General features: G+C 48.4%; 1 protein-coding gene across 2 annotated transcripts in view; it reads left to right on the top strand.

Moving 5' to 3' along the window:
• The window catches only part of KDM5B (lysine demethylase 5B), a 76,122-nt gene extending 63,267 nt beyond the window's left edge, over window positions 1–12,855 (top strand). For both annotated transcript variants that reach the window (XM_065877589.1, XM_065877579.1), the window contains exons 21-27: window positions 1,624–1,803; window positions 2,479–2,637; window positions 6,100–6,585; window positions 8,159–8,270; window positions 8,947–9,101; window positions 10,323–10,643; window positions 11,104–12,855. In XM_065877589.1, the coding sequence (XP_065733661.1) occupies window positions 1,624–1,803; window positions 2,479–2,637; window positions 6,100–6,585; window positions 8,159–8,270; window positions 8,947–9,101; window positions 10,323–10,643; window positions 11,104–11,241 (1,551 nt within the window). In that variant the 3' untranslated portion in view covers window positions 11,242–12,855. The remainder of the gene's footprint in view (window positions 1–1,623; window positions 1,804–2,478; window positions 2,638–6,099; window positions 6,586–8,158; window positions 8,271–8,946; window positions 9,102–10,322; window positions 10,644–11,103) is intronic.
• The last annotated feature ends 3,951 nt before the right edge of the window (window positions 12,856–16,806 follow it).

The following is a 16,806-nucleotide window of genomic DNA, read 5'->3' as shown; positions in this document are numbered from 1 at the left end:
TCCAAAGTAATCAGCACTGAGTATCTGTGCCCCTGTGCTAGATGTTGTACTTGCTAAGACTTACTTATAAGTTAAAATAGAAAATTAAATTCACTTGTAACATTATTAAGGTATAGACAGAATATATTCTATGTTTTTCCCAATTTTCAGCTGGATAACTTCATTTGAAAAGTGGTTGGTGGGAGTGTCTTCCTTTTTCTAATGATCATAAACCAGTGGGTCTTAACGGGCCTATTGAGAAAAAAGATCTTTGAATTATTTAATGGGATAGGTTTTTAAAATTTTAATTTATATTGTTCTTGAGGCTCAAATTCTGTTTTGTTGAAGCCATCAGATTCTAGGAATAAAATACCATCTGGTCTTCTGAATATCTATGTAATTTTAAGTGGTGCTAATTAGCCAATTGCTAATGAGAAATGCCAAACAGGACAGTTTTAGCCACGTGTTTTCAACAAAACATCTGGACATCTATTCTTGTTAATAGGGAAGAGAAGATACATTGTTTGATAAATATTACATAATTAAGGGGTGACCCCAGCCCGCCAAAGAAAAAACCAAGGAAAGTGTTTGCTGTGTACGTAAACTTGCCCAGTGAGGTTTTTGATGCAGGCTCTTGTCTGTAGTTGTTGGAACTGTAGTGGGTACAGTCACGGTCCCCCCTTCCACTCATGGTTGCTGGCAGCCAGAAGGTGAGGTCATGACGACGAGGAGAGGTGAGCATATGAAATCAGAAGCAAGGACACATGTCTGGGTGGGTTTGCTCCCTTCACGTGCTGTAATGTATGTACTACTTAGTACGGTGTTTGCAACAATGTGCATAAGGACAAAAAGCAAGTTTTGCTCCATTCCTGAAATAATAGCCTGGTCTTTCCTTGCGTCATATATTTAAGGACTAGTAGAGAGGTGTGACCAACAACAAGGAACCTCTTCGTGTTTAGTGGATTATTTATTTTAAAAGGTCATCCACTATTCTGCTGTTCACTTAGGGAGTACTCCATATGTTTCTAAATGGAGTACCATAGGCATAGCATATAATTTATGAGTCACCTTTTTTACGCATCCAGCAGAATACCTGCCCTTACAGTTTCAATCCTGTGAGAATAAATAGAAGGCCCCCAGGTGATTCTTAATGAATAATAAAGTTGGAGAGCCAGTGGGCTTTCACAACTCATTTTTTGTTTCCTCAATAATCTATACTGAGTTACTATAATTCATCATTGGTGAGTGAATTGGAGTAAAATATTTGTTTTGTTGCTTTTCTTTCTCTAAGTCAGTATGGAAATCCTTTGAGTTATTACAAATTTACATTTCTGTTGAATTTTTTTCACACCATCCATAGGGACCAAAATGACAAGTGACTTGACAAGGGCATAAACAGTCTGAACAAAGGGAGCACAGTATATGCCAGGTCCAAAGTTGTATCCATGGGCCCAGCACAAAGTAGGTTCTTACTTGTCGAGTGGAAGAACCCACACTGCTCCACCTCCACCACCATCGGCCAGCTGGCAGGTTTCGTCAGCACCCGTCTGTGAATTTAATATGTTGAAATCATGGGGTAGGCCCGGTCCGAATGGTACTTTTCCCACTTACATAGAAGTAATTTTTTTCCCCTTGATTTATTAGGCTGGAGGACGTGTGCCAGTGTTAGACACACTGATAGAACTTGTTACACGAGGACGATCTATCCCGGTGCATCTGAATTCTTTACCGAGACTGGAGTCACTAGTAGCTGAGGTTCACGTTTGGAAAGAATGTGCTGCTAATACATTCCTGACTGAGAATTCGTCCTATTCTCTCTTGGAGGTAAGTTTGCAGTTAGCCCACCTACAAGACCTTGGGTCTCCTAGCCTGGCAAAACATGTAGTCCCTCACACACAGAGGTGGCATCACTGACTGATCTATGCTCTAGGAGTTACTTTTCTCAGTGGAGCCAGGGAGATTCTTCTAAGTTTCTACTGAAACTTTCAATTGAAACTTAGAAGAATCTTAAAATGTTTTCTGCATATGTTTAGGGATAGCATTCACTGTCTAAGGAAGAAATTTTCCTCCTTGAAGTTCCTCAGTTTGTTGAAATTGGATGTTTAACTTTGGCCATGCTTCACCACTTGCTTTTAACAAGCTCAATAAAAGATCTCATCCACCTTTCGAAGTACTCTAGTTGCACTTCTTGTGTTTTTTTGTAAGCTGATGCTGGTCACACGTTATGACTGGAATCATTATCACATTTTTTTACTTACTGTTTGATTGAATCTGGAATCAAAGTCTGTCTTTTTGTGAGATTTCCTTCTTTCTTTCCTCCCTCCCTCTCTTCCTTTCTTCCTTCCTTTGTAGAAGAGAGTTTCTGGCTTCAAGGAGGCATGTTACACAGAAAATACTAAGAAGCTCACATCCTTCCCACTCCTTAGGCTTTTATTTGGGGACTTCCTAATGCTTCATCTGAAATCCATTTTACCAGCGGTGGTGCTTTATCCACATTAGGTGCTGTGTCCTCGATGTGATATTGGCCTTTTGGGATTGAAGAGGAAGCAGAGAAAGTTAAAGGAGCCCTTGCCAAGTGGCAAGAAGAGAAGCCCCAGAGTAGAGAGTCTGAGTGACCTGGAGAGAGCTCTGACTGAAAGCAGAGAGACTGCTTCAGCTGTACGTACTGGGGTTTTTCCTCCTCTTTTCTCCATGGGGGAGGATAATTTGTAACTCTTCTCTTACTTACTGGTCATATTGGGAAGGCAAGTAGAAGAATAACTTTAAAAGTACTCTGTTTTACCAAAACGACTTTGGGAGAATTGTCATTTGTAAAAGTTTTGAATGGAAGGTGCATGGAGGTGCAGAGGATTCAGGGAAGGCCTCCCAGATTCAGAAATAGTCTTTCCAGTGCCCAAGGCTTGGTCCAGGGATGCAGACTCAGGACACCCAGGCTAACAGACATGTGAACTGCAATGCCAACTTACTAGTTTACAACAAGAAATACATCTAAAAGGGTACTGGATACTTTTGAGTCTGACCTGCCTTTAGCATAAGCCCTGTTGATTCAAAGATTGTATCATCTTCAGGAAGGTGAAGCAGTATCTAGCTAATGTTTAGTGAGCAGAGTATCAGAACAGAAGAAGATAGCTATGTGATCTGGATGCTTTAATTGAGCTGTAGTTGACCTGTAATATTAGTTTCAGGTGTATAGTACAATGCTTCAGTATATGTATATATTGCAGAATGAGCACTGCAAATCTAGTTAATATCCATCACTACACATGGTTACAGTTTTTTTTTCTTGTGTTGAGAACTTTTAAGATCTACTCTCTTGGCAACTTTCAAATATATAACATAGTATTAATGACTATAGTCATACCATGCTGTACATCACATCCTCAGGACTTATTTTGACCTTTTGATCCTCTTCACCCATCTCCCCCACCAGTTGCCTTTGGCAACTGCCAGTCTGTTCTCTGTATCTGTGGGGTTGTTTTTGTTTTGTTTTGTTTTGTTTTTGTAGATTCCACATATAAGCGAGATCATGCAGTACTTGTCTTTCTCTGACTTATTTCACTTAGCATGATGGTCTCAGAGTTCATGTTCTTGCAAGTGGCAGGATTTTCTTCTTTTCTGTGGCTGATAATATTCCATTGTATATACATACCACATTTTCTTTATCCATTCATCCATCAGTGGACATGTAGGTTGTTTCCATATCTTGGCTATTGTGAATAATGCTGCACTGGACATGGGGGTACAGATAATATTTTCAAGTTAGTGTTTTCGTTGCCTTTAGATGTATACCCAGAAGTGGAATTGCTGGGTCATATGGTAGTTCTGTTTTTAGTTTTTAAGGACCCTCCATACTGTTTTCCACAGTGGCTGCGCCAGTTTACATTCCCACCAATGGTGCACGAGGGTTCCCTTGTTTCCACATCCCGACCAACACTTGTTATTTCTTGTCTTGTTGATGACAGTCATTTTAACAGGTGTGAGATGATAATCTCAGTGCAGTTTTGATTTGCATGTCCCTGATGATTAGTGATGTTGAGCATCTTATCACATACCTGTTGTCCATCTGTATATCTGCTTTGGAAAAATGTCTGCTGGATCCTCTGCCCATTTTAATTGGATTTTTGTTTTTGGTAGTGGTACTGGTGTTTTGTTTGTGCTATTGAGATGTATGAGTTCTTCATTGATGTGGGGTATTGACCCCTATCAAATTATAATTTGCCAATATTTTCTGCCATTCTGTAAGTTGTCTTTTCATTTTGCTGATGATTTCCTTCCCTGTGCAGAAGCTTTTTGGTTTGATGAAGTCAGACTTTCAGGATGGTTTTGAAGGCACGAAGCATTGTCCATCCCAGAGCAGGAACATAGCTGCTACTGGGCCTGGGCTCGTCCTTGGTCCAGGCACCTTCTTTATGGTCTGGTCCTTCGTAGCTGCCTGACCTCTCTTGTGATTGACATGGGATTGCCCTGATGTGTTTGTGTATTTTGACACAGACTCTCTTTGGCATGTTTGTCCCTTACTTCAGGCTCTAATCAGATGCGGCTGCCTGAGCATAATTCTGGTGTTTTCAAGGTGCTACTTTCCACTGTTACGTGGTTCGTTTTTGTAAAGACACTGTCTGTCTTGATCTTTGCTTGTCTGGTCTTGCTGATCTAGTCTGTGAACCTCTGTACATTACCTGTTGATCACTTTGTGATCACATAACCCGTATATGCCGCCTGTACATTGTTTTTAGCTAGAAAAATAAGTAGGTTTCTTAAATATACCAAAGGTTTGTTAGGTGGTTTACTTCTAGATCTGTTTTTCCCCTAATCCATCATTCATACATTTTCTTCTCTCATCCAGAAGAGTCGATCTGGCCTTAGGACTCAGCTTCCTCTTCTGGTGAATCGGGATGGATCTGGTGGTGGCTGGATCTGATCATCGAGAATGGTTTAACTATGACAAATTAACGTTTTAAGGACTTGCTTATAGGAATAGACTTGGGAAGGGAATGGTTCCTGCAGCCTGTAGTTTTTATTTCTAAAGGGGAAGGCTCAGTTTTAAAGGCCTATGTTTACCTCCTGTTGCTCTGTATTTCTCCCTCAGTGAAGTATTAGGATTTTGGTGGTCCAGCCTTCCGCTGTGGAAGATGGATGTGTTAAGTTCGAGGGGGTAGTGACTAACTCTGACATAGCTAGTGATTTGAATTGGTCACCCTTAGGCAGCTTTTACTTCGTGGTGCGAGGTGAATCAATCTGTCGTGCCTGGACTGGTTTATGTAGTGGGCGCCTGGTCTGTTCACGTAGAAGAAGCCCCTTGTATGGACAGCTTGCACGTACTGGTCAGAAACATGTGCAGTGTCGCTTCCGCTTATTGTTGTGAAGCTGATTACGTTTGTGTTTACAAGTCGCTTATACAGATAAACTGAACTCAGAACTTTGCTGAGACATGGCTCTCGTTTTAATAGAGAGAAAAGACTTTATAATGAGTATACTTGCCACTTTCTGCAGAAAAGCGGCTTGCTTTTATCTCTGCCCTAGTGATCGTACAGCGTGTGAGTGAGTGTGTGTGCATGTGTGTAAGGGAAGTCTGGTGAAGTGGTTCTGTTTGGTTCTTTCATGAGGGACCCAGCTTCACTACACACAGTTCCGGTGTCCAGCACACATGTAAGGTGTGATGTTAAAGGCAGTAAGAGACACAGGTTACTACGGCCGTTTAACAGACTTTCTCATCTAAAGTGCCTTTCTGGAAGAACTCAAAAGCTACTGGAGCTGAAAACAAATCGAAAACCTCAGAAATTAGTACACCCGGACTGTGAAAAGCCTGTATCTTTCAAGAGAGGTACATTTTCTGAGAGAGAAATGTGTGAGGAATTTGGACTTGGAAGAATGGTGTGTGTTAGGTAGCTGCTCACACTGAGGGTTTGCTGGGTGCCAGTCAGAGCGGCCCTGTGAGGTGGGCACTGTTACCGACTCTATATGTGTGGAAATTTAGCCACAGTGGGATGTTGTTGCCCACCTGACTTAGTGAGGCAGGCAGAGTCTACTCTGGAGCCCAGTGTTCTTAGCCACCAGGACCCTAGTTTTAGGAGAAGGCTGAGTTCTCTGTGACATTGTCCCTGATTGTTTTCTCCTTTCTAGATGGCAACGCTTGGGGAAGCCCGCTTACGAGAAATGGAAGCCTTGCAGTCTCTCAGACAAGCCAATGAGGGGAAATTGCTGTCGCCAGTCCAGGATGTGGAGATGAAGGTCTGCCTGTGTCAGAAGGCCCCAGCTGCCCCCATGATCCAGTGTGAACTCTGCAGGGATGCTTTCCACACCGGCTGTGTGGCAGTACCCAGTATTGCGCAGGGCCCCCGGATCTGGCTGTGTCCACATTGTCGGAGGTCAGAGAAACCTCCATTAGAGAAAATTCTGCCCCTGCTGGCCTCCCTCCAGCGTATCCGAGTTCGCCTTCCCGAGGGAGATGCGCTGCGGTATATGATTGAAAGAACCGTGAACTGGCAGCACAGAGCCCGACAGCTGCTCTCGTCAGGTAACCTCCAGCCCATGCAGGAGCGGGCGGTCTCAGGACTGTTATGTGGCAGACGGCAGGCCGCAGCAGGACAGGCGCCAGAGACAAGCAAGGTGAGCCGCAACGCTCCTTCGCTGGTTATCGGACTCAGCTCTGTGCCTTCTTCCAGAGCCGGTAGCTCTGGTGGTGCCACCGGTACCAGCGCCCGCTTTACCTTCGAGGGTTGCGCGCACCTGCTGCGTTGCCTCAGTTCCCTCTGCTCCCGATAGCCGGGCACGCTTCCTGTGGAGCAGATTTCACCTCTTCGGATGCGCATGTGATTTTTCCATTGATGTGTGTGAACCAGATGTGTTTTTTTGTTTTTGTCTTTTTTGCGGTACACGGGCCTCTCGCTGTTGTGGTCTCTCCCGTTGCGGAGCACAGGCTCCGGACGCGCAGGCTCAGCGGCCGTGGCTCACGGGCCCAGCCACTCCGCGGCATGTGGGATCTTCCCGGACCGGGGCACGAACCCGCGTCCCCTGCATCAGCAGGCGGACTCTCAACCACTGCGCCACCAGGGAAGCCCCAGATGTATTTTTAATATACGTGTGTTTTAAAATTCTTTGCTTGGCTGTTTTTTTCCTGCTTCCTCTCGTGTAAGTCACCGAGGAGAAAGGGAAAGTGCCTCCTCCTGTCTCTGGTTGCCTTTTGAGGAAGAAGAGCTTTTGATGTGTCTTGAGTGTTAGTAAGTTGCTTCAGAGCAGAGGCAGTGGGTTTCATACCATCTGTGGTCTTTCTGCCAAAGCCAGATTCCCCTGACCGTCACTGGGACGGCCGGGCTTCTGTCTTCTTCCGTGGGAGACAAGGAGTGCAGCCAGGCAGGCAGTGCTCAGGCCTCTCATAACGTTAACCTGGTGACTTCCAAGTCTGGCAGGTTCTCTTGCAGATACTACGCGTCCCTTGTGCTGCACCAGCAGAGATGTGTGAAGTGTAGGAGTTGAGGGTCATACCGATTAGGGATGAGGACAGAAGATTGGTCTCCGTTGTATTTGTTTCCTTGTCTTTTTAAGTTCTCCCCAGGCTTCTGAAATACAGTGCCTGGCACTTAGCAAATGATGTGTTACATTTCTGTCTCATAGTTGAGTTGTGGGTATTTGGGCAGCCTACGTTGGAGACATTTGTGCTCCTTACACACAATGTGCTAGGAGTTCACCTATGTTAATAAAAGGGAAAGGCACGGCTGTTATTTACTTAGTAATTTGTGGTCAAAGGACTGTTTCTCCCAGCTCCTCTCATAAGCTCTGGTGAAGGTGGGGACGTGGGTGTGAATGCTTTCTGGCAGTTCCTCAGTTGGTTTACCCAGAGCGGGTACACGTCTCTGTCAGTCGGGTTATAATCTTCAGAAGGAGGATTACCTAGAGATTAAAAGGCTGTGTGATCTGTTGCCACGCAGAGAAAATGACTTATTTCCCAGTGGTGCTCTTCACCTCTGCAGTCAGTCCAGGTACAACCAGGAAGACCAAAGGCTTGGTGGATATGAGTTGGTTTGGCCGAATCTGAGATGCCAGGAGACTTCTTTCAGTTTGGGAAAATCAAGCCCTTCTCTTTGCTGGTTGCTGCCTCATCACCCAAGCTGCTTCCCGTGGGGCGGTGGGAGTGGCTTCAGCCCCGGGGAAGCCTCACTGTGCGATGTTCTCCTTCCGCCAGCTGTCTCAGCCTCCTGCCTCCACGTCCTTCTCCTTGCCCGGTGCCTGGGACGGCAGAACCTCACATTTACACTCTCCCTTCTCTGCTGGACGGAGCTGTGTCCCCCTCCATGGTCTGTATTTATTATTATCATCACCATTATTATTGTTATGATTTTGAGGGCTGAAGAGTAAAAAGTGGTGGTGCAGTAGGTTTTTGTTGCAGATAAACTAGGAACGATTAAAAAGGATTTTATCCTCATATGTAGGATATGGATTATTATGTATTTGCAAGGTAGGAGAAGAATCGTAGTTAAAGGCTCATAAATGCAAAAGAAACAGAAAGGAAGTCTTTATATCCGTTGCTTTTAGGGATGAAAGGACGTCCCATGCCAACTGATAATTAAACACCAAGCATCTTGGTCATCAGATGCTAAGCCATGGGTTCCCTTGTTGCTTCATTACTTAGGAGACTTGAGGGGGCTCTAGAGACCCTGCCTCCTTCCTCCTGTCCTTCCCTGAGGGCAACTCTCCCCCATGAGTTGTGCCTGGAACCTTGGGCCCACTCAGAGTGCCCAGGCCCTGGCTCTTCTGTGATTCTTTGAAAGCAGAGGTATCTCCCTCCTGCATCAGCGGGAGTCCTCCTAGTCACTGATGGACTTACACAGTCCAGTTTGGGCCTGCTACGCTGTGGCTCTGGGCCTGTGGAGTGAACCTCACTTGAAGGGAAAGGGTGGTAATGGGAGCGGTGGTCTTCCTCCACTCATGTCTCAGGTGGGTGTCACCGTGATCTGGTCTTGTCTCCGACAGGTCTAAGCCCAGAAGTGAGTGAGCTGTTGATGGAGGCCCAGCTGCTCCAGGTGTCCCTTCCTGAAATTCAGGAGCTCTACCAGATGCTACTCGCAAAGCCCAGCCCTGCGCAGCAAGCTGACCGCAGCTCTCCAGTGAGACCCAGCAGTGAGAAGGTGGGCGTCGGGGTCTGGGCGGCAGCGTGCTTCGGAGTGTCATCATCCTTCAATAGCTCGGGGACGAGATGCTGTCTTTGGTCCAGGAAAGGATGCAGACCACCTGCCCCACAGCCCTGCTCCAACGGCTGTCACTGAGCACTTTGGGCTCACAACCTGGATTTTGATGCTGGTTTTTAAGCCACTGTAGTGTGAAATTGTTTTTTATTTTTAGCAAGGTGTGCTTCTCATCATTTCCATGTGATAATAGATAGAAGCAGGATTATTTTTCTTCAGTAAGAGAATTACTGTAGAGATGAAAATGTAATTATAGCTGGAAAGGCCTTTGGGATAAAGCCTTCATTCTTGGAGTCAACATGTAACAAATGCTTTAACTCTTCTAAACCAAACCCAACAGCTGGTGTGAGGACCAGGTGACTAGACCAAGGGTACCCTTTTTTTGTTTGTTTGTTTTTTGGGTATTTTTTGGCCACACCGCACGGCATACGGGATCTTTAGTTCTCCGACTAGGGATTGAACCCATGCCCCCTGCAGTGGAAGCAAGGAGTCTTAACCACTGGACCGCCAGGGAGGTCCCAAGGGTGCCCGTTTTGAGTGCTGACTTACTTGAAGGGGATAACTAATAATGTCCTGTTTCTTAGCAGCGTAAGATGCTGCTGCGGCTGCTTCCTGTGAGTGAACTTGCTGACCTGCGACATTCAGTGCCCCTGAGAATGTAGTCAGATAGGGAGGAATCTCACTGAAAACAGCACGAGGGCAGACGCTGGCATTTAGGATTTGTTTTTCATTATGACACCACATAGTGTAGCACTGTTACCAGCTGTGTTCAGTTAATGCACCTTCCTCCTATAAGGGGTGGAGATGTGCATAAAGAAGCAAGGTATTGCCTTGGTTCCTTAGCTGTCTGTGGGTTAACACCTAGATAGAAAACACTCTGTGGACGTCAGGCACTTCCTCGTGGGTTTGGCCAAAAGAATGTGGCATCTCCCCTCTCCCGGAGCTGGTTGGCTAATTTGAAACGAATCGTGTCTGTGACATTTCTGTTTTCCAGTGTTGCTTTGGTAGACTAAACAGTGAAGTGAGGTGGTCCTGTAGGATGTGAAGGGGGGGCGGTGCAGCACGTGTCGGTGTCGATGGGGAGCGCCCACTTCTTGTGCATCTGGTTCTTGGCATTGCTGGTTTTGGCGAGGGGCTAAATGGAGTTTGCCATCTTCCACCCAGAGTGACGGCTGCCGTGGGAAGCGAGACGGAGTCAGCGGCCTCGAGAGCAAACTGAAGAGACGCCTGGAAAGAGAAGGTCTCTCCAGTGAGCGGTGGGATCGAGTCGCCAAAACGCGGACCCCTAAAAAGAAGAGGATTAAACTGAGCCACCGCAAGGACACGAACAGTTTCAAGTTAGAGCGGGCACGTGGCCATGAGCTGGTCCCTTCTGCCGACGCTCAGTCCCTGCCCGCAGACGCGTCCTGCTCGGAGCACGAGGACTCTGGGGACGAGGACGCCGTCTGCCCGGCCGTGAGCTGCCTGCAGCCGGAGGGAGACGAGGTCAGTGAGGTTTGGGCCGCGGAGGACGTGCGTTCCCTTAACTCAGAAACCCTGTAAGCTGCAGCTCGCCTGGCCGGGTCTCTCCTGCTTATCTGCCTTGAGCCCATCTGAGTGGATTGCTCACCCTCCCCCACTGGTACCTCTGCTCTCACATCGCTCCTGGGTCTTCTCCCTTTTCTTGAAGAAACTCTTCCTCTGCCCTTTTTCCTTTTCCTGCTCCTCCAGCTTTCACCGCCCAGCGCTAAGAAGGTGGGAGGGATGCTGCTGCCACGCCCTTTGCTTCCTTGTCACAGGGCGGCGCTGTCTTAGCCCCAGAGCAGTCACCACTTGAAGACTGGCTTTGACTCGGTCGCTTGGGCTGCTGTGCCCGAGGTCCCAGTGCTGGGGCAGTTGCCTGCCCGGTGTCTTGTCGGGCCTGTTCTCCCCCTGAAAACCCCGTCTCCCTGCTCTCTGTAACCAGGTGGACTGGGTCCAGTGTGATGGCAGCTGCAATCGGTGGTTCCATCAGGTCTGTGTTGGCGTCTGTCCCGAGACGGCCGAGGAGGAGGACTACGTGTGTGCGTGCTGTGCGGCGCCGGGCGCGCCAGGCCGGAGCTAGAGCAACGGACCCTGACTGTAACTCAGGACCCGGCCAGAGGACTCCTCCAGGGTCGCAGCAAAGCTGCAGGCCTGGCACTCAAACCAGCCTGTGAACGGTGCTATTTCTATTCCTTACGGGATCATTTTTCCAGAACTCTTTGAAAAAAAGAAAAAAACGACTAAAAAAATTTTTTGACACTTTTTGTATTTTTTTCCTTAAGAGCCGTTTGTGATTGTTGAGGTTTGAAATGCTGACTGTTTTTTGCAGGGGTTCCCACCAATGTGGAAGGATTGGAGCTTGCACCTTTTCATGTACAGCATTAAAATCTTACCTCTTTCTGGGATTTACCGGCTTAAGAGTCCAACTCAGTTTCAGTGCCCAGAAGAGCACCAGAAATTCCAGTAAATCCTCATTTGAGGGATTTCTCTCTTGTTTACTCTGTTACCATATTGGGGAGCTTAAGTTTTTCACTTTTGGGGGTCTTGTTTGTTTCTTTTATCCACTTTTCTTTTTTCCTGGTAGACTAGGTTTATTTATCTAAGCAATAACTTCCATGTTGGTTTCAGTGGCTGGAATTAAAACAAAACAAACTTCCAAACAGTGTGTTGGTGCTTTAGCATCTGGTTGATGTCAGAACACAAACGTCTAGTTTCTAGTGTCACTGGTGACCTAGTGACATAGAAAAGAGGCTGCTCTGTAAGTACCTGCCACAGCTGTATTTTGGCTTTCTCCTTGCTCCTTCCCTCCTCGCCTGTTTTTTTGGTAGCTTGTATCAAATGTTGCAGTTTATATTGTGGAATAAATCCTTGGTCCTAATATAACACTAAATGCTGGTTATTTAGAGCCATTAGCCTACATCTGCTTCTGTCCCTCCACCTGTGGGCTTTGACAAGCGGAGGGGTTGCTCGCTTTTGCCTCTGCCCAGCCAGGCTACAGAAGCGGTGGCTGGTAGCCTGCAGACATTAGGGGATTCTTTTGTATCCTGCTCTGTTCAGTGGGCCATATGCCTCCAATCCCCACTCACAAAGACCCCTCTTTCCTCCCGTCTTCAAGGAACAGAACCTGTCTTTAAAGCCATGCTATTTTTAAATAAGCTTTCTCAGAATGTTGGCAAATCATTACAATCCTCAGATCGGCCCTCCTTGTGGGAACGATGTCTTTATTATATTTGAATTGACAGGGAAACTTAGTTTAGGGTTGAGATGTCAGAAGGGGAGATGTAAGGAGAGTGCACCCTCACAGAGAGCTAGGAGGGTGTGGGTCGAGGAAACACTTCTGAACACCCAGGCTCTGCCCTCTCACTTTCCTTGCTACCTCTCTCGCTCGCTCGCTCGCTCTCACTGTTGTTACTGGTCATGGATGGCTCACAGCCTTTCCCTGCCCTTTCTTTTTAAAGGACTCTGTTCTGCAGTGGAGAAGACATTCTGGTGAACAGACTCTTGCTTGCTGTTTGCTATCCTGTTGCTAATAATACCTGTTTTCCCTCCATTCTATAGCCATAAACCTGAAGATGGGTAGAAACAGTGGGTCTTTAATAAAACAACAAAAACAGCAGTTTGTGATGTAGCAGAGATTTAAATGTGTACTGCCCCCTTTTATGCAATTCAGATAATTAAATCTCTTTAAGAATGACTTTGAATCGTCTGCAGTTTTCCCAGAGTTGTCATATTTCTCCTTGTCTGATGGGCTTCTGGGGCCAGTGGAGAAGAGCAATCTCCAGAGTCCGATCTGGAGTGGCAGGGGTTTTGGCCTTTGTTTTTTCATTGACGTGTAGTTGATTCACAACGTTGTGCCAATCTCTGCTGGTTTCTGGCCTTTTTAAGCACCCCGATTCTTAGACTCCCCGACATTGGGGCACGATGCTGACTCTCCCAGTTCCACGGAGAACATAAGGTTAAAGGGGACTTTGCTCCTGGAATAAAGCCTTTGCCTGTAGGGAGGGAGCTTCTGCCCACCTGGTGTGCACCTCCCCTGCTCCACGAGCTTTTCTTCTTCACCTGGAGGGTCCCTGACAGTAGCACCCTTGGGCTGAAGAGTCTCTGCCCCGGTTAGGGGGGGTGGGCAGGAGTGTGTGTATGTAAACCACCTCCCACCCAGGTGGGGCCATGGTCTGTTACACACGTCGATACTGAAGCTAAAGGCCTGTCACGTGCCAACAGTTATCCTGCTAGTGAATGATGACGGCTCTCCTGGAGCCTCCATCCTACCTGCACACCAGCATGACGTGGAAACACGGACCCCCGATGGACGCCTTCTGTGAGGGACCCACCGAGACCCCGGAGTGGGGTGTGTTACCTACAAACCGTGCTTGTGCGTGTGAGCTGTGAGGCTGACCTGTACCCTCGTGGATGCACGAGGCAACACGTGCGAGACGGTAACACATGCAAGCTGACACTGTTCCGTCTCGGGTCTTGCAGCTGCGTGAGGTGTGAGGAAGAAAGGGCTGAGTGAGATTGGAGTCTAAGCCAGGAGGGCATGTGGGTGAAGAATCTGGTGCCCCGCCTCAGTGCCGTGACTGCTGTGTTTGTTTTTCCTCCCAAATCAGGCTGTAGGATTTCTCACCGAGCGCAAAGGGCTTGCCTGTGTGTCGCCTCTGTCCTGCAGGAAGCCTGGGATTTGGACGCGCTGTAAAAGGAAGGTCTGCTGCTTTACCGCTTCGTTTCAGCATCCTGGGAGGAGGGGCTTGTTTACTCCTCTCAGAGCGAATCTGAAGCCAGAGATGCCACCTGAGGTTGTGGCAGTTGGTAGAAACCTGCTTTGTTCTGCCTGCACGCTCTAGTAACTAGAGGCAGAGGTGTTCATGAGACTTGAGGTCTTCGGTGGAAGCATGGGTCCCTGGGCAGGGGTAAGCCTGCGGACAGGGTGGGTGTCTCCTGGAGGGTTGAAGCCCGGCTCCCCTGTCCCTCTGGCTGGGCTCTCATCATGGGCCCCCGCCGCTCCTTTAATCTCACCGCCCTCTCAAATGGAGACCCGCTTTCGGCTTGCACCAGGCCTTCGTGCCTGTGGGTGTTTTTCTGGGCTCGGCCCCACCTGGGGTTCCTGCCACGTGACACAGACTGGGGTGGACCGTCGATGCCACGTACCTGGGCCAGGAGGCGGAATGGCACAGCAGGGATTTTCACCGTCGTTGCCTGTTGCCGTTCAGTACCTGTGCCCAGTCTGTGCTGCGTGTTGGCCTCTGTTAGAATGGTACTTCCTCGGCCTAAAGACGCAGAGAACACAGTTCCTTTCTGCTGGACTTCGCCTGCTGGGAGGAAGAGCCGAGGAAAAGGATGAAGAGCCCAGTGCCTTTCCTTGAGCACCGGGGCAATGTCTCCCATCTTCCACCCTCTCCAGCCCAGCACGTGGATCCTTTGAGGCCCTCGACTTCTCTGGGCGGTTCCGTGGGACAGAGAAGCTGCCTGGACCTCGTATGAAGTCGTACCATTATAAATCCACTTCCAAAGCATAATGAGTCCATCTGTAAAGTGTACCTTTCACTTCTTCCAAATTTTTGTAAACATCTTCATGTTTCAAGATTGCTTACATAGGAATACATCTTCACCTTTTTATCAGTTAGGATGGAACCTTTAGATGGTGACCCAGCTCCCTCTTCTGGGCTACTTGTACTAGGATGAAGGGTGGCGAGTGATGTGCTCTTAACTTTCAGGAGGACCCGCTGCGTTGGATGGAAGAATGGGATTGCGAGCGTGTTGGAGCTGCTGCAGGTGAGTGGAAGCCAAAGGACTCTTCTTTCTGTTTCCCTTGAATGGGAGCACAGAGAAATTTTAAATGGCCTTTATCAGGGAACAATGTTATTTGCTCTATTGAAAAGAAATACCCAAGACACCCTCTCCCCGCAAGGAAATGTGGGGCTCCTGCAAGCTCCCCTAGCCGGATGTTGGGGTCGGGGGGAGTGCGGGTTCAAAAGCACTGGCTCCTGTCTGCCGGTGATCCTGGTAGGAACATACACAGAAGGAGGCCCCTTCTGCATAGGGCCGGAACAGGTCGTTGGACAGTTCATCAAAAAGTTAACAGATGAAAAAAGATATGCTTACCTAAGTTGTATGTCCATCTACTTAAGAAACTAAAATTGAGAAAAATTAGTTTGGAGAGGCAAGGGCTTTTCTTTACAGTAATCAATCACATGCATTGTCTATGATTTTCAGTTTTGGCTTCCTTTAAAATGGATAAAGAATTTAGACATTGTGAAGGAATTTGACTTTAGAATTCAAGATACTTATTTTCTCCAATCTTTTGTTAGAGTTTTCACTTGTACCTAATTTAACAGCAACTTTTTAAAGCAACTCAATCTAGATTTTATAAAAACAGCTCTTCACACTCAGAGGTTTATGTAATAATCAAAACATAATGGCTACAACAGACTGACTCGTGGGCAACTAGGAACAGGCGAGACCGGAAGAGGGCCGACTTCGGGCCAGGGAAGACCCGAGCCGGGGAGAAGCTGCCGTTGGCCAGTCGGGCATCTGCTGTGTTCACAGCTACCTGGTCCAGCTCTTGCAAGACTTCATAAGCTCCTGGGAGATAGCTCGGTGTCCTCTGGGCGGGGCCGTCCTGACCTGCCGGCCGGGTGCGGCCCACCAGGGCTTCTGTTCTCAGCGCGGGTGGCGAGCATCCCTGTCTCACGGGTGTGAGAGCTGAGGGGCGGCAGTCCTAGGAGCGTGGGCTTTGGAATCGGATGAGCCTGGTCTGGCTCTACGCCTACTCTAAGTGAGAGCCAGCCTCGGGGCTCTCAAAGATCTGAGCTGCCCGGGGCCGGCGAGCCTGCTGCACCCCTCTGCCCGTGCCCCACTGTTTTCTGTTTCTAGACAGCAGGGACTAGAGGAGGCAAGTGTGATGATCTAGGTCACTGCCATCGATGAGTCATCTGTGCCTTTGTGGCCCTGGTTGTGAGGGGCTTTTATGTTACAGAGATGCCTTGAAATCTAGCCACCCCCCAAATTCCTCACTGTTTCCTTTTCCCCCACAGATATCAAGGACAGCGGTGTGTCTGTGATGGTGCTTGCCTTACTGTGCCTCTGCGTGTTCCCCGTGAGGCCAGGGTCTGTTGGGCACGGGCCTCCCAACCTTGCTGTGCTCGAGACATTGACTAGCTGAGGTCGTAGTGGACGTGGGTGCCCAGCCAGTTTCCTGCTCTCTTCAGTCCCACCCCCACCCCCCGCCCTCCAAGAAACAACTCAAGGAGGGAGAGTGAGCAGTTAGAGGGCACTTGTTGCTGCATGAAGGGCAAGCAGTTCCCAGAAAGCAGAGCAGATGGAGGCGGGGATGAGGCAGCTTGCCTGGGAACGGGGCGCTCGGCTCAGCGAGGCCCTACCGCCGCCCAAGGCTCTGCCCCTGGAGCCCTGCTCGTGGGTGCGGGCGGAGGTTTCCCTGGTCGGATCGGCCAGGAGAGGAGCAGAGTGGGCTCAGGCAATCTCTGGCCGCCTTAGACGTTACCAAGGCTCCAGCCCTGCCTCGCATGCCCCCGTCCCCAACTCGTCCCCAACTTCAGTTTTCGGGAAATGTGGAGGGAGAGATTGGGGACCAAGGCCCTCGGTGCAGGGATCACAGTTTACAGGATGACCACAGGGAAAGGCTGGGCCG

Source organism: Phocoena phocoena, chromosome 1 (genome assembly GCF_963924675.1).
Source record: "Phocoena phocoena chromosome 1, mPhoPho1.1, whole genome shotgun sequence".
NCBI classification, from domain to species: domain Eukaryota; kingdom Metazoa; phylum Chordata; class Mammalia; order Artiodactyla; family Phocoenidae; genus Phocoena; species Phocoena phocoena.
Note: the sequence above shows the minus strand (reverse complement) of the source record. Positions and strands in the feature narration are given on the sequence as shown.